Below are 26,779 nucleotides of genomic sequence, written 5' to 3'. Positions count from 1 at the left end.
CCCTGCAGCCACAGGGGTTCACCAGGACTGAGTTTGGGAAACACTGCTGAACACAGACGAAACCGACTCAGGTGAGGAGTTGGGGCGGGCAAAGTAGTTGCAGCTATTGATTATTCAGTGTTGTTTGCCTGGGTGTCTGATCTGCTCGACGGGATCAGAAATAAAAGGAAAACAATGTGAAGGCAATGTCACAGGTGATCCTGTGGTATAGCGGGTCCACAGCTCCCCTTCAAAAGGCCATTTTTAATCAGGTGACTGACAGTAGTGGAGTCAGGCACAGAGAAGGTCAGCTGCTGAGAGAGCGTCTCGACTGTTGCAGGGCCTGCATCGGTGAAGCAGGTGAGACGCTAATGAAAAAGAGGCACAGGGCTTATTGGTTTTTAAAGACTGCTTCCTTCATTGTGTTTTAACCTCAGTTTTAAAGGATTGTTTTAAGGATCCCATGGGATACCCCTCGCAAACTGTTTTAGACGCTGCATACAGCGATTCACATCCGCGAGAAACATGCCTCTATGAACAGTCAACGTGGCTCAGAGGTGCATGTGGACTCTAGCACAGACGAACATAAATGATGGCATATTTTCCAAGTCGTCGCATCTGAGTTGGTGGGCGTGGCTCTGCGAGTTGTCGTCGTATCCAATGGTCTTATAGTTGGTGGGCGTGGCTCCGTCCTGCATGCGCCATAGGTGTCTTACTTGATGGCAGCGTAGTGAATTATATATATAGATACTGTGATTGTTCTACTGAACAAACCAGTAAAATCTCATAACAACTGAGTTTTGTTACTCAAATATGACAGTATCCACAATGTAGCCAAGAATATCAAACCATACAAAAGAACTGCCCATTGTAGAAAATAAACACAAGGGAGAGATAAGAACAAAATACCAAATTAACAAAAGTAAGTCCTACTGCATCACTGGGCCTACAAGTTTTTCTAAATTACCTAGAAACTGCCTAGTCCTGTCCTTGCTTTGTGACGTTCTGCTTTCAATTCTCTTCTCACATCTATTGAAACTGGACAAAATATACAGTACAAAGAGCAGTCATTGCAAATATAACAAATATAAATCCAGTCCTCAAACACCATACAAGCCTACCTGCAACAGCACAGTTAGTAATATAAGCTAATAATACTGTTATTTTATTGTTTGATTGCTTTTTAATCACTTAGATGTGACTCATGTTTCATTAAACATCACATCAGAATAGGAAGTACAAAAGGTATATACATTCCCAGCTTACCTACTCAAAGTTAATAAAGGAGACGCAAACTAAGACAATTTCAAAGGCAGTGCAGGTATCTTACAACATAAAGCAGCTTGATATCCATGAAAATTAGGATAGGAAAAGCAGAAAATCACAAATGACGAAACATTTCATTTAGTGCTACTTACTCATTTCCATGAAAAGTTGCCTCTTCTCTGCCATTGTCTTTCCTCGTTTTCCACCCTCTTCAATCATTCTAAAATATAAAGAAAGCTAAACTGAAACTAATCTTGTACATCAAATAACTCTGACCATAGTAACAACAGGAAGAACACTTCTTCCCAAAATGAAATAATGTTAAAGCAAAAAGTTGTAACCAGCTTTGCCTGAGTACCATGCTTCTTGCTGCAATAAATAGAATATTGCATATTTCTATAGAACAGAAGCATAGAATATTTTATAACATAGTTGTGAAATATTTTACATGTATATACAGAAATATCCATGCACTTACTAACTCAATAATCCAGGTTATGGTCAATAATATGATAAATACATGGTAATTATAAAAAAATACATTATATGCAGAAGGACTCTAGGCTTAAGTACAGGTTGTATGTGTACTACAGACAAAAGTTTTGGATTATACCTACAGCAAAAATGCTGGCTGATTCACTAGTTCAACCTATCTGATTCTGCTTGACAGTTTTACATTATGCTAAAACATGAGCCTATAAGTCTTTCAAATACATTATGGGCTGCATCACATAAAATATCTACAAGAGAAAGAATATTGTCCATCTGTGTGTTTAAATAATATTTTTTCATATTTTACAGCCAAAAAGGTTGTTAATTGATTCCATTAAAGTAGGGAAGGGTCAGGGTTCAAGCTAGCCACTGACAAGTGTTTAATGTGCATGTGGCATGTCGGCTTCACCTCATTTGGATACAGAATATACCCAAAGACTACATCACACCATGCCCAACTAAACCTGCTCTACTTGCCACTGGTTATCTTGAAGTTGGAGATCCAACTGGGAAACCCTTCCTCCTAGCATGACAGAGGTTATTTACCTGATGATATGTGTACAATGCGCAGCCACTGATGCAACTGTGTATTTAGGGTCCATAGCACTCCTGCACTTCCAAATTATCTTTTATTTCTGGCCACTATGTCATAATGCTATGTTCTGTTAAACACGGTGTAAAGGCAAGTGGTGATAATTTTTGTTTTTATTTTATGTGTGATGTAAAGTATATGTTTAGTGAGATCAAATAATTTGATGCATTGTATCTTGGACATTACACAAATTAACTGTAACCACTGTCCTCTTAAACAAGGTCTTAGAATATATGAAAGAGATGTGTACATAATCATAAAACACTGAAAGGATCTTCATATTATTTTAGAGCCATTAAAATCATTCTGAGCATACTAACCTCTAAGCCTTAGCCTATTTTAGTAGCAAATATAACTACACATTTACATTACATTCAGTAGTGTAATTACAGGGTAAACAAAGCAATGTGGAGATTGTCTTCATACTGTATATTGCTGATAATACAGTATATAGTATTACTGACTATGTAATACTCATAAGTGACATTTATTCATTCATTATAGATTATAAGCTGCATATAGAGTGTTAAATATGGGATACTTTTAATTAATGAAACAAGACATTAAAATACTACACGAGATTCAGTATGCATGAATACAATTATGCACCAAACAAACCAGAAAAAAAAAACTAAATTGGCTTTTGTTATCAAGTAGTCTCAATATCAAAAATGACTTGTGCAGAAAAGTTTCAAAACTGAAATATATTTTAATATATTGAGACAGTCGTATGCAAAAGTATGGCAGATCAAAGATACTTTGTTGAATGATTTTTAAAAACAGTAATTACCAATTATGTTATACTTTTCGCACATACCTTTAGTTGTTCTGAACACATTTAATCATCAAACTATAAAAGCAAAAATTAAGGAAATGACAGCAGCATACATTTTGTATTAACACATTTTAATCATGTCGCTTTAATAATACAGACCCTTGACAGGATTCTTAATCAATACATTCAACCATGAGAGACCTCTGCACTTCATTTCACCTTTAATGGCTAGAATACAGACATGTCTGTAGAAGATACTTGGAAAGTGTATGGAGAGAATAGTTAAACAGAAAATCAAGTAATAAGACATTTCTGGCATTCAACATCATGCAAATGCCATTTCCTAGTTTTATCATGTTGATACTGAAACATATAAAGAAAGTAGATGTTTTTGCTAAATGAGCATTACACAGTAATAAGTGTGATTGTGTATTTGAATATCAGTGGGAATGCTTAGTTCAAGGAAAACTACCTACTGAGGTAAATTCAGTTCTAATTTAACAAATGAGATGCTAATCAATTGCCTACAAGCAGAAATGCTGCCTGCCAAGCTTCAATTACGATTCATTTCATGAAACCTAAGAACAATAATAGTATGTGCATCTTTTCAGAAAATAACATTTTTTAATGCCAAAAGAGAGCATTCTTTACCTTTCGGCTGAGGCTGATCAAGGCAAGGAAATGGTCTGATACTATATAAGCAGCAACTAAAAACAGAAGAGAAATATTTTATTTGAAAAGAACACTTGCCTTGCAGAGTCAAATCAAGATAAAAAACAAACAAATTCATTGAGCAAGCAAGTTGACAGACTTCAAAGATAAAACTACTTTACAGATTATTTGATTTTTGCATTTACTTTTCAAACCACATCAAAGAATGTTTCAATTTGGCTATTTTGCATACACCAACGTGAGAGAAACAGCTAGAACAAAATACTATTACAACAGATAAAAATATGTTAACAACACACAGTACATTAATAACTCTTTTGTTAATAATAATAATAATAATAATCTTTACATTTATATAGAATTTTTATCACTATTAAAAATGCTTTTCATAGTGAATGGGGAGCCTAGAGAGTCATAGTGAGTGGGGAATGTAGCATTCACCTGGATGATGCGATAGCAGCCATTTTTGCGTCAGTATGCTCACCACACATGAGCTATTAGGTGGTGAAGTGGTGAGAGAGATGGCCAATTAGACACATAGGATAATTAGGAGACCAGAATGACTAGGCCATGGAGGGCAATTCAGCCTGGACATTGGGATACCCTCTGATCTTTACGAAGGATACCCAGGGATCTTTTATGACCGCACGTAGTCAGGACCTTGATTTTACATCTCAAGGACGGCAACATTTTTATAGCACAGTGTCCCTATCACTGTACTGGAGTACAGGGATCCACATTCAGACCATAAGGTAAGTGCCTCTTTCTGGCCTCAAAAGAAAAACTTCTTCCAGCAGCAACCCAAGCTTTTCCTAGATGGTCTCTGATCCAAGTACTAGCTGAGTCCAAACATGCTTAACTTCAGGTGGATGACTCTTGTGAAGTGTATGAGAAAACTTAGCAAAGAAAGCATTGGCAAATATTATATTAAGTTAACACAAGCAAAAAACAATCTACTAAAATATAATGAACAGAGCTGTGTGTTGAGTTTTAGAGATACTGTATTTCCTAAATTCTACCATATTACATAAAAACAAAACAATACCTCTATAACCTTTTCTGTACAGGCCCAAGTTTTACTGATCTAAATATCATTTTCTACCATTGGTCAGTTTTCACTTTGTAACATTTTAGTAACTGTATGGATTTTTCTTTTTCTATTAAGGACAGAAGGAAGAGTATTTTTTCCCCAAAAATTCAGTGCATCACTTCAGTAAATAAAATACACAAAACATTATAACAGTTTTCATGAGGCATGACAAACCTAATGGGAAAATAAAAACATTGTCCAGGAAATGCTAAAAGACATTTTTTACAGTGGTTTTTAAATTAACTAAATGACTGTCTGTTCTTCTTCAAATGTACAATCCTACTATAAATAAAAAAAGAGCCTTTCTGCCCACAGACAAATTACATCAACAAAAAACTGTCAATATCTTAATATGTTTCACCTCTAAAGAAAATTATTAACTACTGGCCTCTTTTAATGTCAATATAGGAACCCATGACAAACTTATTGTGAAACTATGAATGACACAGATGCAGTGCAGAATTTCCAAGTAACTGAAGAACTGTACTAAAGGTAAAAAAAAACTTTCATTATGGTGTACACACCTTTTTTGGAACAATGAGATTTCTTTCCAAGTGCAGTTCTACAAGGATGGATTTTGTCTCATTTATTTGCAAAATATATATATATATATATAGGGAGCCCGCTAGTACCTTAATAAAAACATTGCAGCCCAAGCACAGTACCCAGTCTCAACATCCAAACATACTAAAGCAACTGAATTAATTAGTAAGCTGCTGCTGTTCAAACCTATACATATGATACTTACATTTTTAGGCCATATGTGACATGCTTTGCAATTTTGATCTCCTTATTGTAAAAATAAGTTCTATTACATACTGCAGGACAAAACGTATTGTAGCAGCAGGGAAACTAAGCATTTACAAACTGGGAAGGGCCAGCTATATGTAGTGACAGTGAATGCTCTGAAAAGAAATTGAACTATTTTCCAAAACCTTCTGAAAACACATCATCCGGCAGGCAACTTAAATATGAGCACTGAGAATAGCAAGGCAGGGCAATGGGCCAATAATTACAGGTGGGAGTGACAAAATGCTAAATTTAGTGGGTTCCATGACAGTAGAAATAGACAACCAAGCTGGTGAACTTAAGGACATATTGGAGACAATCTGCATAAATGGAGGGAACCTGATCAGCCTTCGTGCTGAGAAGAGAGATCGAGGAGGTGCTAGTAATGTCAGGAGTCAGGAGCAATGAGAAACCACATTGAGTCAGACATACAACTGAAGGAACACAGAGGGGTGTTAGAGCCATCTTTCTGTGTGCATGTGAAGCAGGCTAGGCGAGGTGAGCTCCAACTTGTCCCAGTGTTTTAGTGCATAATTTTTGTTTTGAACATGACACTTTATGGACATCAATTAATGCTCACTGATGAACATGAAACACATACACATAGAATCTAAGACTAGATTTGTTTTCTAAGTAGTATGTGTAAGTTCATTTCTGACTAATTGTTTTGAAAATCTCATAGTAAAGTGGTTCTTGAGTTCAGTCCTGGGGTGCCCTGTGGATACACATTTTTATCTTAGCTAATTTATCTTTTCAACCAGCAACTATGCAGTCAGTGTTTGCCATAATTAAACAAACTGGTTATGCTAATTTTTTACTGAATGAAGCATGAATTTATGTATGATGGATAGATACAATTTAGCATTCAGTGCTGTTTGTACTGGTGCCTGGTCTGCTCTTTATAAATTTCCAGTATTCACATAAAATAAGATGAGCAAACTCCACAGAAAAACTGAATTAAAAAGATGGAGATGTGCTCACAAAAGACAAATATTTCTTAATTGCTTATACATGTAAATCTCAAACTACTGTACTTTTCTGAATGCAAAATTAGAGAAGGGAGAAAAGATCAGTTAATACAACAATGAGATCAGTTAAAAGAGAAAATGACTCACCGATTGTGAAATTGGGTGGAAAAGAATCTGTAGCCAATGGTGGGTGGGGGGTTGCAGGAATGAACTTCAGAACCACTAACATAGTATGTATATTCTCATCTAGCAGTGGAAAAGAATCTCTTTTTTTGGTGGTGAATTCTCTCTATTCCAATTACATCCAGTTTTTTAAAAGAAGAATTGATTTGTATAGGAACTTACTCAAAAAGACATATGTGGTATAGCGGGTCCACAGCTCTCTTAGCAAAGGCCAGTTTTTAAATAAATAATCACCGCGCTCGTGGCTTAGTGAGGGGGTGAGGTGGTTGTGGCTTTAGCGTCTCAGGGCGATCTGCGGTGTGGGCGTTTCTCACCTAAGTGCACAGGTGATAGACTGCCCACATCCGTGATTGTTCCTGGGGCTGCTAATGGGCTGCAGCTGCTATGTCCTCTCAGCATTTATAGAAGCGCGAGTCGGCTAGGAAAGGAATAACAACAGAGGACAAAAGAGAACGAAACACGGAGGTTGCTGGAGAGCGAGAAGCAGGAGAGGAGAGAAAAGGACAGAGAAAGAGCAGGTGTGGGCAAGCGAGAGAGTGAATGCTCGCAGGCAGCTGAAGGGAAGCCTGGGTGTTAGGCTGACACCCGGGAGTTGTAATAATGGTCACTCCCACTGAGTGAGCATGTAGCGGGAGTGGCCAATGAAGAAGAAAGACAGTCCGCGCAAGGCCGGGATGACAGCGGGAGTCAGGGGGCTTGGAGGAGAAGTTCTTGTCGTGAGCATCCTAGTTGGCATGGACTCCAAGTCTCAGGCCTGGGATGAGAGCGCGACCGAAGCCAGGATTGGGAGGCCTCCAGACCTATGAAAGAGATAGACGGACAGCTGCAGAGAGAAAGAGCGTCTCGCCTGCTGCAGGGCCCTAACGGGAGAAGCAGGTGAGACACTAATGGAAAAGAAGCACTGGGTTTTTACTTGTTTTAAAGAACTGTTTCCAGCAACGTTTTCACCTTGTCGTTTTTTTAATGGATTATTTATTTATTTATACTTTGGTAGCACTGCACTTATTTATTTATTTGAACATTGTTTTGATTGTTTGGAAATAAAAGCACTTTTGCACTTTACATCATCCCCTTGCTATGTTGTTGCCTCACTGTCTAGCTCATCTCAGTTATACCTATCGACGGTGTTGAGTTCAAGGGCTCCCTAACAGAAGATGGGAGCATGGAGCAGAACCCGCATCATCACAGCATGAAGTAGGTATTATTTTTAACACTATTAAATCATTAAATTATTTGTTTAACTATGATTTGTAAGTATACAAATTGTGGAGACACAATTTAAAAAAAAATTGATCAAATTTAAGCTGGCATACAAGGCTAGTAAGCAAAAATATGTTTGAAATGAATCTAAAACCCTGCAACTGCAAACAACTCTTCCAGTACATTCATTTTGGGTATGCATTATGCCTGGAATTGAGTATATATCTATAATAATAAAAGGCAAAGCCCGCACTGACTCACTCACTCACTCACTCACTCACTGACTGACTGACTCACTCATCACTAATTCTCCAACTTCCCGTGTAGGTGGAAGGCTGAAATTTGGCAGGCTCATTCCTTACAGCTTACTTACAAAAGTTAGGCAGGTTTCATTTCGAAATTCAAAGCGTAATGGTCATAACTGGAACATATTTTTTGTCCATACACTGTAATGGAGGAGGCGGAGTCACGTATCGCGTCATCACGCCTCCTACGTAATCACATGAACTAAAAACAAGGAAGACATTTACAGCACGAGTCACACGCGGGAACGAAGGTAAATGACGTTAATTTTTGACTGTCTTTTAATACTGTGTAAGCATACATATTAACACATGTGCAATTAAACGTGTGCATTTACGGGGTGATTTCTCAGGTTTAAAAGCTCACCTTTTATCAAACGCGAGAAGAAAGGTAACTGACGTTGTTCACTGTCTTTTAATACTGTGTAACCATACATATTAACACATGTGCAATTAAACGTGTGCATTTACGGGGTGATTTCTCAGGCTTAAAAGCTCGCCTTTTACTAAAAAGGTAAATGCAAAACTATTTTCAATCAGTTTATTGAAACGCTCCCGTTAAGGATTGCAATAACATATTCGCGAGATAAAAGAACAAAGTAGGGGGAAATGGAGGAACAGCCGCAAACAGCGAAGAGCAAAAAATTAATTAAACAATTGAGAATGGAGCGAGTTAAGCATACAAGCATGTTCATAAGGGAAACAAAGCACGGTGTAAAACGTAAGTTTAAATTAAGTTTATAGAAACGCTCCCGCTGCGGATTGCAATAACATATTCGCGAGATAAAAGTTTAATGAGAAGACACGAGGTATAAACGAACCACACGCCGTGGCGCAACGTTAGGGGCAACAGTTTCAACCATTCTATGATCTGCTTCTCGCAACTGAAAGACGGCACATGGCGGATGTTAGCCGACTTGCTGACCGCAACATTAGGGGCTTCAACTATGGCGCTGACGCCACATCTCAGTGCCAACACTTTGCAGACTCTACTTAAAAGACACGCCCTCCTCACTGGACAGTTAAAAACACCAATCAAACTAACGATGACATCAAGTATTACCCAATCAAAAGTAGGAAAGGAGGCATCTTCATAAAATGCGTGTGGGATGATTTGCATGAGACGCTGCTTTAAAAAAAAAATGATAAAAAAAATACGGGATAAATCCCGTCCAGTATTGATTCAAAACGGGACGCGCAATTTCATTCTCAAACGCGGCACGATTCCGTATTTTAAAGGACGGGTGGCAACCCTACAGTGCCAGGTAACCACCCATACAATCACATTGTGATTCAGACTAGGAATGCAATGAATGTAATTACCCCGATCTACATACAAGGCGAAAGTCTTGCAACATTCAAAGATGATGGTTTGGGATAAGTACACCATACAACATAAAAGAGCTTATGAAGCCTTGAACCGAAAAAAGCAAGATCTCAGAGATGGTAAAAAAAAAAATAGGAGGTAATGTCGTTTTACTCGCTGTAGATTTTAGTCAAACATTACCAGTTATTCCACGAGGGAGACCAGCAGATGAACTCAACGCGTGTTTAAAATCCATGCTTCTCCCACGCTCGGTTATATGTCGCATGTTCTCGGGTAGGTGCACCAAAAAATGTATACATTTAAGCATGTAATGGGCAAACAAAAAATGAGGTATACCCGAAGGCACTGCAGTAGTACTTAATGTAACTTTACTTCTTAAATGTTAATGTTTTACTGTTTAATAATTTATACGCTTCTTATATGTTGTTCAAATTCTTTTATCAAAATACCACTGACAGCGCAATGCACGATAACATTGAGTGAATACACCATACGCATCCGCCCACGGCTGCCCTGCTGTGCGCAGATAGGAGTTGATTCTACAATAAAATAAAGATAAAAAGAGTAAAACAATCATCACCCATAAAGCGTGTGTGTGTGTATATATGTGTATATATATATGTTGATATGTGGATGTGTATATGTATATATATATATATATATATATATATATATATATATATATATATATATATATATGTAGATATGTATATATATGTGTATATGTATATGTATATATATGTTTATATGTGTGTGTGTGTATTTTATATATATAAAACACAGCAACACTCATAACAATGACAACACAATTACATTGACAATCATGTTACGTTATTTTTAAAATGTTTCCTTTTTTTTTCATAACCTCTTTAACACACTTCTTCTCCGCTGCGAAGCGCGGGTATTTTGCTAGTTATATGATATTGGTCATAGAAAGGGGAGACAGTAGCAAAACATTAAAAAAACATACCAAAAATATGGTACCAACATAGAAGACAATCCAAGTCTGAAGTGCTAATCTCAACTGCATCCATGCATAACAAGTATCTTTTAAACTGTCCTCAACTTAAAATGTTTTCAATACATGGAGGATTTTGTGTACTGAGACCGTCATACCTTCCTATATTCAATTCAAATTTATTTCAATTAAATTCAAAAGTAATATCCAAAAGGGAAATATTTGTCAGTAAAGTTTTTACAAGGAGACTAAAATATCATATAAAAAAACACATCAAACAAAAACATACACATCAAACATAATTTTCTACAAATACGGTTTGTGAGTCACACAGCCAGGACATTGAGGGTCCAAGCCACTGTATCACAAACTACACCAAGTTTTGTTTGGATAACACAGTCCCCAAAAAGGCAGTATGCTGTTTTCCCAACAACAAGCTACGGATCACAAAAGACTTGAAAGCATTACTGAATATGAAGGCGATTCAGGTCTGGAGATAAGAATGAAATCAAGTGGGTTCAATCAAAACTGAAGAAGCAGCTCCATGAGGGGAAACTGCTACTACAGAGACAAACTTGAACATAGGTTACAACAAAACAACGCAAAATACTTAAGTGTAGAATGCGATGCGGACTATCACTGGCTACAAGCAGGCTGTAAAACATGCAGAGGAAGGGAACAAGAACAGAGCTAATGAACTGAGCCTGTTCTTCAACAGGTTTACCTCATTCTTGTTAGTATAGCCCTCCCGCAACACTGCTAGCCTCTGTGTGAAAGCTGAGGAGTTTCCGGAATCCCTACTGCCATTGGTACCCTGCATTTCCCTACAATGACATTATACCTGTGGTCTCCATCCCCCCCACCCCCCCCCCCCCCCTCCAGCCCAATGCCCCCCCCCCCTCCCGCCCCCCCCCCCCCTCCCTGGAGTGTGAGTCTCTGCTAATCAAGTGTGGACAGAGCTAGGAAAACTCTTCATAAACAAGGCAACTGCTCCAGGGTGCTGAAAACATGTGCAAGCAAGTTCTGCTGAGTCCTTCAGCACCTGTCCTTCCTTTTCCTGAATTTGCAGAACGATTCCACCCCCCAAACTGTAGAAAACATCCTGTGTGGTCGCAGTGCCAAAAAAAGAGCATTCCAGTTATTTCAAGGACTTCAGACCAGTTGCTTTTACTTCATACATGAAGACTTTTGAGAGGCTGGTCCTAAAACATCTGGATCCTCTGTAGATTGCCTATCAGACACATTTACATACTCCACAGAGCCTACTCCCACTAGGATAAAGCCGGTACCACAGTCAGGATAATGTTTGTTGACTTTTCCAGTATTTTAAACACCAGTCCGCCTCATCGACTGTGGAAAAAGATCAAGGTTTTGTATCTTGACAACCCCACAATCTCCTGTATCACTGACTACATGAACAACAAACAGCAGTTTGTGAAGCTGAGGGACATTATGTCAGAAATTGTGGTGTGTCCTGTCCTGTCCCATCACCCTTTCTGTTTACCCTCAATACAACAAACTTACAGTATAGTACCAACGCGTCCTGTACACAGAAATTCTCGGATAACTTGTCCAACACAGGCTGCATTAATAATGGAGAAGAGGCAGAGTACAGGAAGGTTGTAGAGGTGGTGGATTTCTGGCTTGCCAAGAAGCCTATGAGACCAGTAACCATGCAGGGGGAGGATGTGGAAGTGGTGCAGAGCTACAAGTACCTGAGGGTTCACATAAACAACAAACTGGACTGGTATAACAACATAATGGCACTGTACAAGAAGGGCCTGAGCAGACTGTACTTGCTAATAAGACTCGTGTAATTTGATGTACTGTATGCAGCAAGCTGCTGGAAATGTTCTGCCAGCCCATAGTAGTCAGTGTGGCATTGTATGCTACAGTCTTCCTGGGGAAGGAACCTGAACTCAAAAGAAGTACAATCCCAAAACAAATTTATATGGAAAGCCTGCTCCATTACACAGCAAACCCTGGACATGCTGGAAGCTGTTGTGGAAAATATGATGGTTTCAAAATTGGATGTCATCATGAAAAATCCCCTCCATCCCCCTGGAGCAATTTTAGCCTCAGGCTCATTCCGCTACAGTGTGCTAAGAAATACCTCTGCAGATGATTGGCTGTATTATCTGTCCTGTGAGTCTGTTTTTTTATGATTCTGCTGCTGTATGCATCTGAATTTCCTCATGGGATTAAGTTTATCTAATCTAGTCTAATAAATTAAATACAGTAAAGAACATAATACTTATGATATAATATCAAATTATATACATTACACATAAAATTAAAACAACACTAAGGCTTGACCAATGATTGATTGGAATTAAAGCTGTTCATTTGAGATGAAGGAGCATTTGAACTGGTTTTTTCTCATACTTGGACACTTAAACCTGTGATCTAATGGCAACAACTACAATTGTAAATGTAGTGTGTGAGCTCTGCCCAAGAAAATATATGTTGCTCTCTGCAATACTTGGTTATTAAATACGTCTGTCAGATTTCATAGTTGGAACATTACAGATCCACTGTACAGTATCATTTGTCCTAGGTTTGTTGTTAACATTGCAATTTCCAAACCAAGCCAGAAGACCACAAGTTAAGACAGATTGAATATAACATTTACAAAAAAACTGGACATAATGTTAGAATTCAAGCTCATCTTCCATAGACAGTAATAGGTGCTCTTGTCCCTTTTTTCAGATGGCTGCTGTATTTTGATAAAAAGTCAGCTTTGAGTCCCTGATTGTTCCAAGATATTAATTTCAACAACCTCTTAGTTGTTAATGATTGTTTCTTGTGGACAAATGGTGTTTTCTCTAAAACTAATTATTAGTTCTTTAGCTTTTCTAACATTAAGTTGTAGATAAGGCTCATGTATCCAGTTAACAAAATTATATATCAAAAGCCCTTGACTAATTTCATTCTCAATAGTCAGGCATGCAATTATTGAGTCAACATTCGATTTTAAGAATTATCTGTTTTCAACTTGATTGTCACAACCATTAGTGTATAGAATTTACAAAAGAGGTAAAGAACACACCTTTTGATGAGAACAGCATGTCAAACAGACAAACATTTCCTGAACTTGAGTCCTTTCTGTATAAACGTTAGTCTGCAACAGTTCAAAGGTAAAGTACAAATTTAAATCTTTAATAAGTCTCTCTTGATGATGGTGGGACTCAATGCTATTAAAAGCTGATAAGAAGTCAACAACTAGGAGTATTGGCACCCAAATGTTTATACAATAGATTAAGCAAAGTAAAAATGGGGTCCTCTCTCCCTTTATTAGCTTGGTAGACAACTGAAATGTCTCTGTTAGTTTCTAATTTGCACATTTTGCAAATTATTTAATCACCAGTTATGTCAGAGTCTCTGGTCTGAACTCAGTTAAGGTTTTATAGTTTTTGTTTTTACTTTAGCCAGAAAATAAATTTTAAAAATGGGGCTCAACAGTTCTGCATAAGATTTCAAGAATCTTTCATTAACATAACATGGCCAGGGTTTAACTTGTTTATAGTTTTCTAAAACTCTTATTTATATTGCTTTGAACAAGATATATCCACCCATTATCAGACACATTCTGCTTCAAGTATTGCGCATGCTCAGTGCACTGCTCAAATCTTAGGTAGAATTGTTTAAATCCATTAGCTAAAGCTGTGTATAATACATTTGCACCTCTCAAACATCTACTATGTGTCTTAAATGAAATCTTTCAACAACCCATTTCTTTTATTTTATGCAAGTGAGACATTTTGTTAAATGATACTTATAAGTATAAGTATGAGTACTTATACTTCTCTGAACACTCCTCTAAGATCAGTGGTAAAAAGAAACTATACCACCTTGCAGTATCTCTGCACTCTACCACTTTTTTGAAAAAACAAATCTCTTTTGATGACTTCAGGAACTATTAGGGAAATACACCTCTCAACTAAAAGTTCAGGTAACAAAAATAAAACACAATAGCCAGTGATAAGGTTCACTTTACAAACTATGGAGTAATTCAACTAAAAGCTGTACTCTGTACATACTTGTCTGAGTTTAGATTAACCTAAAATGTACCCAGGCCAAGACCCTAATTGTTGTTGGGAACCTTCCTCACTCTATCATGTGTTTTGGGACTGTTCCCTACTCAGGTCATACTGGGGAAAAAAACCTTTACTTATCTGTCAGACAGTACTGGAACCAATGCATTTATAGAAGAGTTTAGAATATTACCCGATGGAATAAAATTATGTATGGATATCTAATGCTGCTTTGCTCCATCTTCCTCTTAACTTCAATTGGAAAAAATACTAATCTATCCACAACAATAAGGCAGGAAAAGAATGTCTTATCCTATTTCAAATTTTATGAAAAAATCTAATTTTCTATTTAAGAAATGGCCCAATGATTCTTTATCATTTGGCAAGAATTTATCACTGATGTCCCTAAGTAAACCCTTAAGATGCCACACAGAGTCACAAATACATAATTGACTGAATTCATAGTTCTCCAGAAGGATTGGGCATAGTGTTGAAGCTGAATTTGTATTTAATATGAAATGAATTATGCTCAATTGTTCTTTACCATACTTACTATAATTCATTTTTACAATGGGAAAGGGGAAAAAATCAGAAACAACCAGATTACTAGTACCCATAAAGAAATATAGTCCTGATGCCAGTGTATTCCTGGCTATAGTGAACACAAGCAAAAATTTGTTTAAATTTGGCTACATCAACTTCTACTACAGTGTTCCAAAATACTCTCTAATGCATATTATAAATTAGCATCTTACTAGTGTAATTCTCTCACTTTTGCCTTATGTAAAAGGAATTCACTAATTTCTCTTCTACTCCTACTGCATGGTTAAAGTGACAGTAACATCTACAAATAAATGGCGTAAAGACTGGCTTCTGCTAAACAAAAAGGTAAAAGGTATACCCAAAACTTTAGCACATCCAACTTCTCAAGTAAAATAACTCCATCAACAAACAAAAAAAAAACACTAGCTTTTCATGCATTATTCTGCAGGCATTCCATTCTAAGAAGATAAAGAGAATAAAAAAATGTTTATATGTATATATACAGTATATTGTCACACACGTGCGATTGGGAGACAGCTGAAGGGCCTAAATGATAGTAAGTCCACACCAGACCAGAGGGTGGCGGGGTGTGCTGACTGTCTCTCTCAATCTCTTGCAGACCATTCATGGGAAATCCCTCAGGGTTCTGGCACTACCGATGATGTCACTTCTGGTCCTGGCGCCAATGCCGATGCCACTTCCGGTCTTGGTGCCAATGATGACGCCACTTCCAGCCCCAACAATATCACTTCCTTTACCAGCCTTTAAAGCCTCCATCTTACCTCCATACTGGCAGTGCTATTTTGGACTCAAACCTGTGAACATCTCTGTTCAATATTACTTCAATTTTGCAGCCTGAAAACAATATACGGGTGGCTGCCCAAAACCTTCATGATGTCTGTGACTCACTTTGTGACAGTGGTGTAGTTGGCAGGATTGATGATTCCCGGAAGAAACCGGGATGGGACCTAAAGTCTAACCAGTTGGGAGAGTACTGGGGCCGAGTTTCTGGGTGGGGGGGTTCGTCCAGTGATCTGGAGTGACCCAGTGCCGGGTCCCCACCCAAAACATAAAACTGGGCCAGTATTTAACTAAAGTGAGAGTGTGGAAGAGGCATACAGATGTGGGCTGGTTCCTGGGGGGAAAACCAAAAGGAGCTGCCCATTGGGGTCAAGATCTCAGATAAATATGCACTGTCCCCAGACCAGCAGGTAGAAAATTTAAAAACTTGGGAACTCGATCCAGAGAGGTCGACCCAGGAGCAAGCTTTTGCCCTCTGGGAACTGGTGGTACAGTGGCTACAGCCTTTTGAATTAACCACATTTCAAATACTGCAGCAGGTAACCTGCTTTATATTAAAAAAGGGTCTTCCCAATAATTTTACCCAGCCAGTCTGGGGAGACTTTCACCCCATGGAGGAGCTAATAAAGCTCATTGAAACATCAAAGCCAGCCTCAGAATCTGAGAGAGCAGAACGGTCCTCTAGTGTACTCCGTGGGGGTTACATGCCTCAAACTAGGTCTCTTTCATACAGTACAATCCGGAGCCTGTTCCGAAGTCCCTGGGCTGGTGGGCACGCCGCTTACCCAGCAGCGAGGAGGGATGCACGTGGAGAGAGGGGGATTGGTTATGTGAACTTACGAACCCCCTAACTATGACTCATACAGGAGTAGTCGTGGTAAATGGCTTCCGAGTCAAAACACTCTTGGATTCCAGCAGCAACATTTCTATTGTTGATTGCTGATATGTACTACCACGACAATGGAGAAAAATAAAGACTAGTATTAAATGCATACAAGGTGAAACCTGTAATTATAAAACCGCCCTATGTTTCATCAGTTATGGAGGATCGCTAAGAAAATTCCCCACGGCGGTCGTCCCCAAACCACCTTTTCCGGTGATTCTAGGGCAGGACTGGTCTGACAATAAATGCGGTGTACTACTAACTGCTCCTGTTAGTAACATAGGCCGGGAGGATTCTCTGCCCCTTGAGGTCAGGCCAGACCCTCTCTCCAAAATGCACTTTCAGTTTAGAGAGACACTGGCTTCTTTTAAAAGGGAGCAGTGGAATGATGACTCCCTAAAGTTTGTGAAAAATGCAGTGGTTCTCGTCAATAGCCAATGCACACATCAGCCCATGCCACAGGGTCCTCACTTTGTGATTGAAAATGACCTATTATATCGAGTAGTGGAGCATGGTGGGGAGGTGCGGAAGTTGTTGTTAATCCCACGAATCTACTGGTGGCAGGTCTGTGAATTGGCAGACGTCCACCTCCTAGGAGGCCATTTGGGCACCGAAAAGACTTTAGAGCGAATTAAGCTCTGATTTTATTGGCCGGGAATTAATGAGGAAGTTCTCAGTTTTTGTGTCTCTTGTCCGGAGTGCCAATTACAGCAAATTCTTAGGAAGAACCGAGCTCCTCTCATTCCCTTTGAGCGAATTGGGGTCGATATTGTGGGACCCTTAGAGCCCTCAGCTCGAGGACACAAATATACTGTATATTAGCCCCCTTGGATTATGCTACTCGATATCCAGAGGCTGTTCCCTTACGCTCAGTCACATCTAAAGCTATCTCACAGGAACTTGTAGGGGTCTTTGAACGTGGCGGCATCCCTAAAGAAGTCCTTACAGACCAAGGGATGCCTTTCACCTCAGAGACGTTCAGGGAAACGACCAAGTTACTTAAAATAAAGCATTTAATGACCGTGGTGTATCATCCTTACACCGATGGTCTAGTAGAGAGATTTAATCAGACTCTCAAACAAATGCTCCGCAAGGTGGTCAGCAGGGACGGGAGGAACTGGGATCAGCTCCTCCACCTCATAGTCTGCTATAGGGAAGTCCCACAAGCCTCTATGGAGTTCTCTCCTTTTGAATTGTTATATGGATGACAACCTCGTGGAATATTGGATATTTTAAAAGAAGGATGGAAAGGAGAGGCTCTTCCCTCTACCAATATACTGTATTAGAATATATCGCGCAGTTATGCGTTAGATTTGGGAAAATTCGACCGATATTAAAAAGTCAGATGGAGGCGCCGCAAGCAACTGAGGCTCATTATTATGACAGTGGGACGTCTCTCTGAGAATTCCTTCCGGGGCATCATGTCATCGTATTAGTTCCTACCTCCCAATTTAAATTACTAGCCCATTGGCAAGGCCCGTATGAAGTTAAGGAGAGGAAAGGACTCGTCAATTATTTGGTGAAACAACCCCATCGTTGACTGAGTGAGCGGGTTTATCATGTAAACTTGCTGAAGCCGTGGAAGGAAAGGGATCTCGATACTTTCTCAGCCCCGCTCCTTCTTTGCTCAGAATAATAACCTTCACTTCGACACTGAATTAACTTCTACACAGAGACGGGAGCTCGAAGTACCCATCTTGTCCGTCCCAGAGGTAGTGAGTGAAAAACCTGGAAGGACCTCCCTGATTGCACATGACATAGTGACTGAACCCGGGGTCAACCTTCGAGAACGCCCTTATCGGCTTCCCGAGGCAAAGGTGGAGCTTGAAATCATGCTGGAACTAGGAGTGACAGAGGAAAGTTATAGTCCCTAGTCCAGTCCAATTGTATTGGTTACTAAGCCGGACGGGAGTTGGAGGTTTTACAATGACTTCCGTCGACTTAATCAAGTCTGCCAATTTGATACTTTTAATGCCTTGAGTGGACGATCTCCTTGAGAGGCTTGGACAGGTGAGATTTTTGACCACTCTTGACATGATGAAGGGGTACTGGCAGGTTCCTTTAATAGACTCCGCGAAGGTAAAGACCGCGTTCAGCAACCCTAGCGAACACTGGCAGTATGGTGTCCTACATTCAGGTTACATAGTGCTCCTGCAACTTTCCAGTGTCTGGTGGATAAAGTGCACCGCCCTCATAACACATATACTGCTGCCTACTTAGATGACATGGTCATTTATTCCAGCACATGGAAGGAACACATACAGCAGGTTAAATGTCCGGTATTGCGGACACTGGGAAAAGCTGGACTTCGCATCAATCCAAAGAAGCTAAATATTTAGGCTACCTGGTGGGTGGGGGTACCGTGAAACCTCAGTATTCAAAGATTGATGCCATAGTGAAATGGCCCTATCTGTGAATCAAGCAGCAAGTTCAAGCATTTCTCAGACTAGCAGGGTATTACCACCGATTTGTACCTCAGATTTCCAAGAGAGCTGTGCCCTTGACTGATTTAACAAAGAAGAGGGCTCCAAACAACGTGGTTTGGACTGATAAGACAGACGCTGCATTTTGTGACCTGAAGCAGCAGCACCTATATTAAAAGCGCCCAATTTTTCGCTTTCTTTTATACACTAGACAGATGCTTCGGACACAGGCCTGGGTTCCGTGCTGAGCCAATGTGTTGATGGTGTTGAACACCCCATCATGTACTTGAGCCAGAAGCTGTTGGATTGTGAGACCAGGTATGCAGCAGTGGAACGAGAGGCTCTTGCAATTAAATGAGCGATTATACAGTTGAGGTACTACATCTTGGGCCATGAAGTTACTCTCGTGACAGATCATGCATCCCTACAGTGGATGGCCCTACACAAAGAATCTAATCCATGGGTCAATAGGTGGTTTTCTTGACCTACAACTGTATAAGTTTTCACTTGTTCATCATAAGGGTACTTTCCATGCTAATGCTGATGCTCTCTCTTGAGTCTTGACTCTCAGTCAGGTCCACCCGACCCAATGGGTCTGGGCTGAGTGGGGGGCATGTCACACACGTGCGATTGGGAGACAGCTGAAGGGACTAAATCATGGGTCTCCAACCTTTTTTCCCGTGAGAGCTACTTTTACAAAATGAAAATGACAGAGAGCTACTCGTGTTTTCTAACGTTTATTCTCATTGCTTATTTCAACCCAAACAAACTGAATAAGCTTGTTTTGTCTGAACATTTACAAAATGTTGGTGTCCACAACTCACATTTTGTATATTAAAACATCACAAAAATTTTTTAGTTCACCTGCAAGTGCATTTTGTATGTCTGTATGCATTTTCTAGTGTATATCACACTACTGAATTAAAACATGAATGCTGTCAAAACAAAACAATGCTATTACAAATACACAGATATTACTTACTCATTTGTCATTTTGTTACATGTCACTGTTTCACTTCACAAGAGTATTCAAATGTCCAGTTGCATGTTTGGTGTGCATGTTTGGTGTGTTTTTAGTTAGTGAGATGACTGGCACTGCATGGAGTCAACAAGAGAGGTGTATGGTCGAGTGTAGCCACTTAGGTTCACTCTTATGGAGTTATTTAAATGTTCATCTGTCAGTCTTGTTCTGAACTTTGATTTCATGACATATATATAAAAGCCAAATACCACTGACTCACTCATCACGAAATCTCCCGAATCACAATGACTTGGGACTTGAAATTTGGAATGTAGGTTACCCTTGGCCCCTTTAAAAAATTTCATGGTCCAAGCATGAAATTTCTTATAGTTTTTTAGACCCGTTTGTATGTCTCTCCGCTTTTCATGAGAGAACTACTTAACGGATTTAGATCGGGTTTTTTTCTATAATTTGCTTTAACATTCTGTTGATTTTTTGATTTTCTCATTGTGCTATCATAGTTCACTTGTGGTTCCAATGTATTAGCGCGAACCCGAGAGAGATTAATTGGGCTGCTCTGGGGGGGAGGAGGGGCTTGGGTCAGATGGCCCTCCTCACTCACGTGTCTGCATCGGGGCGTAACTTTAACTCCGCTTAGTTAGCGAACGAGAGAACTACTTAACAGATTTAGATCTTTTTTTGTATAATTTGCTTGAACATTCCAGTTGATTTACGACTTCTCTCATTGCGCTAAGAATCATAGTTCGCTTGCAGGAGCGATATATTCGCGGTAATCCAAGACAGAGGCTGCAGGCCGAGGGGGGGTGGCGGGGGGAACGGCAGGAGAGAGTGACATCAGGAGTAGAGAGGAGGGCCGGGCCCTCCTCACTGTCCTGTTTCACTAATACGCGGGCGAAGCCACGGGGGATGGCTAGTACAGTGGAACCTCGGTTCACGACCATAATTCGTTCCAAAACTCAGGTCGTAAACCGATTTGGTTGTGAACCGAAGCAATTTCCCCCATAGGATTATATGTAAATACAATTAATCCATTCCAGACCATACAAACTGTATGTAAATATATATATATTTTAAGTTTTTAAGCACAAATATAGTTAATTAAACCATAGAATGCACAGCGTAATAGTAAACTAAATGTAAAAACATTGAATAACACTGAGAAAACCTTGAACAACAGAAAAAACTAACACTGCAATAGTTTGCACTATAGCACTACCAACCGCTGGCTAAAAACACTTTTTTTTAATGAGTTTTAAGCACAGGGAAAAAAATGAACATTTGAAAAAATCCGTAATTTAATAAACCACCAAGAAAAGTAACATTGCAGCAATGTACGCTACGAACTGATTGCTGTAAACAGAAGTGAAAACAAAATCAAGCCCAGTGCATTCTTTAACTGCCTTCTCTACCTTATGAGTCCAGCCCTCTCTCTCGCTCGCGCTGCCTGTGTGTGTGCGCGGCTCTCTCTCTCACACTGTCTGTGTGTGTGCGTCTGTCTCTCTCTGGCGCTGCCTGTGTGTATGCGCGGCTCTCTCTCACGCTGCCTTTGTGTGTGCGTCTGTCTCTCTCTGGCACTGCCCGTGTGTGTGCGTGGCTCTCGCTGCCTGTGTGTGTGCGTCTGTCTCTCTCTCACGTTGTCTGTGTGTGTGTGTGTGTGTGTGTGTGTGTGTGTGTGTGTCACGCTCTCTCGCTCTCTCTCTTGCTCGCTGCACAGGAAATGCACAGGGAGAGACTGAACATGTACAAACCAAAAGGGAAACTGGCTTGTTCGTATACCGAGTGTGTGGTCATGAACCAAGGCAAAAGTTTGGCGAACTTTTTGGTCGTAAACCGATTTGTACGTGTACCGAGACGTTCGTGAACTGAGGTTCCACTGTATATAATATATAAAATCCAATGTATGTCTGTCTGTATGTCTGTCCGCTTTTCACGAGAGAACTACTTAACGGATTTAGATTGGGTTTTTTCTAAAATTTGCTTCAACATTCTGGTTGATTTTGCGACTTCTCTAATTTCGCTATGTATTATAGTTCGCTTGCGGTAACGATTTATGTGCGCGAGTCCAAGAAACATGCAGCAGGCCAAAGGGAGGGGCCTTTCTCACTCACTTGCCAGCTTCGGGGCGTGTTCCTTAACTCAGCTTACGAGAACGAGAGAACAATTGAATTCAACTTTGTTTGATATTTAAAATAAAGTGTTACTTAGGTCTTGATGAGTTTGAGTCCGGATATTCTCTTAAGTGTATGCCACATTGAAAAGACAGATTTCAATTCAGATTGTGAATCGTGATTTTGTGTTAAAAAGATCTTGATATGATTTTTTGGAAAGATCACACACCCCTAATTTGACTAATCAAGTTTTCAAATTTATGTAGGATTCATTAACCCTTTGTCGAGCTACTTGGAAAGGGGTAGCTCACAATCGACATGTTGGAGACCCCTGGCCTAAATGATAGTAATTCCACGCCAGACTTGGGGGCAGCTGGGTGCGCTGACACTCTGTCTCAATCTCTTGCAGACCATTCACGAGAAATCCCGCAGGGTTCCAGTGCCACTGATGACGTCACTTTTTGGTCCCCATGATGGCACTTCCGTTTTCCAGTGACAATGATGACATCACTTCCAGTCCTGATGACGTCACTTCTAGTCCTGGCGCCAATGATGATGTTACTTCTGGTCCCGACAATGTCATTTCCGGTTCCGGCCTTGATGACGTCATTTCCTTACCTCCATACTGGCACTGCTATTTTGGACTCAAACCTGCGAACATCTCTGTTCAATATTACTTTAATTTTGTAGCCTGGAAACAATATATGGTTGGCTGCCCCAAACCTTCATACATATATATACATACAAACATCTATCTATCTATCTATCTATCTATCTAATCTATCTATCTATCTATCTATCTATCTATCTATCTATCTATCTATGAGGGGGGACTCAAAAATACAAAGAATTTATTTTTAAAAAAATCATTTATTTCTCAGAACATTTCCATAATGTAATCACCCTTAAAATACTCTCCCTGAGACGCAATATACTTGTCCCACTAATTTTTCCATTGTTCAAAACTGCTCTGAAACTCTTACAAAGTGATAGCCTTCAGTCAGGGCCGGATTAAGAGCTTTGGGGGCCCGTAGCACATTTCAAATTTGGGGGCCCTTTTGGTCTGCATCATCTGAAGTTTAGATTCTGAACAGTTCAAACCGGACTAAATAATTATTTTACTCTCGATTATAATAAGAATCTTATAATATTTATGTGAATTTTATGTGTTGGGCCCCTAAAGTTTTGTTGTGTAAGAAATTTACAGTTTAAAAACGTAAAGATAATATTTTTAAAGACCAGTTTTTCAATGCTACACTTTTTCATTAAATATTGGGTCCACCATTTGGGGGCCCCCAAAATTGCGGGGCCCGTAGCATATGCTACATTTGCCTATTGGTTAATCCGGCACTGCCTTCAGTGCCTCCGTCATTTGCTTCTTAACCTTCTGGGTGTGAACCATTGTCATCTCGCTTTTCATGAGAAACTGGCACACACTCAATGCTCTGTGGGCAGGAGCATTGTCGTGATGCAGAATCCACTCACCAGTTCGCCATAATTCAGGTTTTTCTCCTCACTGCATCACGTAATCACTTGAGCACGCTTGAGCAAGGATTCCGCTTGGCCAAAGGATGCAGAAGGCAGTCTAGTACATGCACCTAGAGCCAAATGGCAGAACTAACACCCCTCCCGCCTCCAGAGAAAAATTCTCATTTTTTTTGGGTACCCCTTGTGTGTGTGTATATGTATGTATATACTGTGTGTATATATATATATATATATATATATATATATATATATATATATATATATATATATATACAGTAATCCCTCCTCCATCGCGGGGGTTGCGTTCCAGAGCCACCCGCGAAATAAGAAAATCCGCGAAGTAGAAACCATATGTTTATATGGTTATTTTTATATTGTCATGCTTGGGTCACAGATTTACGCAGAAACACAGGAGGTTGTAGAGAGACAGGAACGTTATTCAAACACTGCAAACAAACATTTGTCTCTTTTTCAAAAGTTTAAACTGTGCTCCATGACAAGACAGAAATGACAGTTCCGTCTCACAATTAAAAGAATGCAAACATATCTTCCTCTTCAAAGGAGTGAAGCAAACAAATCAATAGGGCTGTTTGGCTTTTAAGTATGCGAAGCACCGCGGCACAAAGCTGTTGAAGGCGGCAGCTCACACCCCCTCCGTCAGGAGCAGGGAGAGAGAGAGAGAGAGAGAGAGACAGAGAAAAATCAATACGTGCCCTTTGAGCTTTTAAGTATGCGACGCACCGTGCAGCATGTCGCTTCATGAAGCAGCTGCACACAGAAGGTAGCAACGTGAAGATAATCTTTCAGCATTTTTAGACGAGCGTCCGTATAGTCTAGGTGTGCAAACAGCCCCCCTGCTCACACCCCCTATGTCAGGATCAGAGAGAGTCAGCGCAAGAGAGCGAGAGAAAAGTAAGTTGGGTAGCTTCTCAGCCATCCACCAATAGCGTCCCTTGTATGAAATCAACTGGGCAAACCAACTGAGGAAGCATGTACCAGAAATTAAAAGACCCATTGTCCGCAGAAATCCGCGAACCAGCAAAAAATCCACGATATATATTTAAATATGCTTACATATAAAATCCGCGATGGAGTGAAGCCGCGAAAGGCGAAGTGCGATATAGCGAGGGATTACTGTATATATATATATATATATATATATAGACATCTACGCATGGATGTATGTGTGTCTGTCCTGCACGGAAGTGAGAGGTGGAGTCGGGGTAAGAGCTCTACCTCTGAGGAAACAGAAAACTCGCTTAGCCACTAATACCACAAGCAGGGCCAGCATGTCAGCAAAACGAAACCTCAGAAGAAAGACAAAGTTGCTTAGCCACTAACATTGGCAAAACAGTATCCCTTTTACTTTTACTCCCGCCACTAATACACAACCAAGGCGAGCACACCGGCAAAACGAAACCTCAGAAGAAAGACAGTCACTTAGCTGCTAATACCCAAATGTTGCAAGCACGTCGGCAAAACGAAACCTCCTAGGAGAGAGATGCACAGAGAAGTTCCTTTCAATTACCTGACATCTCTACATTTCAATTTATTTTCTGACTATATATATATATATATATATATATATATCCTCCATGCTCTTGAGACCTTCTTGCAACGCCGTGTATGGATGTGTATGTGCCATCCAAACTGGACTATCTGTGCATCCTGAATTGGTTGCAGGTACCACCTCATGCTAGCAGTAGTGCTAAGGACACTAGCAAAATGCAAAACTAGAGAGGATGCAGTCAGGAAGGATAAGGAGAGAGCGTCTGTGGTCACCACCTGCAAATCCATTCCCTTTTTCAGGGTTGCCTTGTGCTTGCCTCTACAATGTACCTGTTGCCACTTTAATTTGCACCTAAGCAGATGAAGTTGATTCACAATCGCTTATGCTTTCTAATTAGACAGATTAATTTCACTGAAACTTAACTGACTTGTTGTTAGACTGTGATGATTAAGTGTTCCCTTAATGTTTTGAGCAGTATATAAATGCATTTATCATATTATAATAGTAAAGTGACTGGTGTCTTTAAAGTTTGTGGTAGCTACCTATCATTTTCATGCTTTGGAACTCAGATGAAATGATGACAAAGAAAGAAAATCCTTTACTTATGGCCTTATTGTTGCCAACAAGCTGCATCTAGACCAAGTAAATGAAGATGCACTATTCCTTGCAGCACTTTGAACTCCTTAAAGCACACTGCCCAAAACTGAATATTTCTGGTCTGTTTAAGAAGCTCTTTTCTTTCTTGACTCTAGCAGAGTGTGCCAACTGCCACTTCAACCTGCGTCTGTCATCTTTTTTTTTTAACTCATTGTTTTACATTCACCCTCAACTCATGAAACAAAAAAAAAAACCCACACACCCTCTCTCCATGCCAGCACACCCCCTCCTCACATGCCCCTCAAATTCTTTTTTTCTTTTTCTTTCGTGCCTTCCTTTTCTGCCTTGCCAACTAACCAATCCCAAGCTGTTGACAAACAGAAATTAGTCTACTAATAAACATTTTCCCCCATTGTAACAGTAAATCAGTTTCTTTTGAGCTGATCCAATCAAATGAAAGCTGCAGCAGAAGTGATTGACAGGCCATGTGCACCAAAAATCAAAAGGGTGGACATATAACTGAACATAGAGTGGTGTCATGGGTAGCAAAAAACAGATTTGATCACATTGTGAAATGGACAGAGAAAGTATGGTAATGCTCAAGGAAATTGTAAAGCTCAATGGTTATCTTTTTTTTTTTCTTTTATACTGTTGACTACTGCTATCTTAGTTAATGGTTTTCACCTTGGTTATCTGCTCTGCTCTCTGCTCTGTTGACCTTCTGCCCCCAGTCATGGCACTGAAAACTACAGGTGGGACTAACAGCCCCCAATTTCAAATTGCACAATACCCCAGTGTCGGCCTCAGATCATGGCTC

At 39.8% G+C, this 26,779-nt stretch overlaps 1 protein-coding gene across 6 annotated transcripts in view; it reads right to left on the bottom strand.

Annotated features, from left to right (window-relative positions):
• dtnbb (dystrobrevin, beta b) overlaps positions 1-26,779 on the bottom strand; it is a 244,321-nt gene that overhangs the window by 165,290 nt on the left and 52,252 nt on the right. For 5 of the 6 annotated variants that reach the window (XM_028796944.2, XM_028796943.2, XM_028796946.2 and 2 more), the window contains exons 2-3: positions 3,756-3,811; positions 1,398-1,465 (exon numbers count right to left, since the gene is read on the bottom strand). In XM_028796944.2, the coding sequence (XP_028652777.1) occupies positions 1,398-1,464 (67 nt within the window). In that variant the 5' untranslated portion in view covers position 1,465; positions 3,756-3,811. The remainder of the gene's footprint in view (positions 1-1,397; positions 1,466-3,755; positions 3,812-26,779) is intronic. The other variant, XM_051924578.1, reaches the window with a different exon arrangement.

Source organism: Erpetoichthys calabaricus, chromosome 3 (genome assembly GCF_900747795.2).
Source record: "Erpetoichthys calabaricus chromosome 3, fErpCal1.3, whole genome shotgun sequence".
NCBI lineage: Eukaryota > Metazoa > Chordata > Cladistia > Polypteriformes > Polypteridae > Erpetoichthys > Erpetoichthys calabaricus.
Note: the sequence above shows the minus strand (reverse complement) of the source record. Positions and strands in the feature narration are given on the sequence as shown.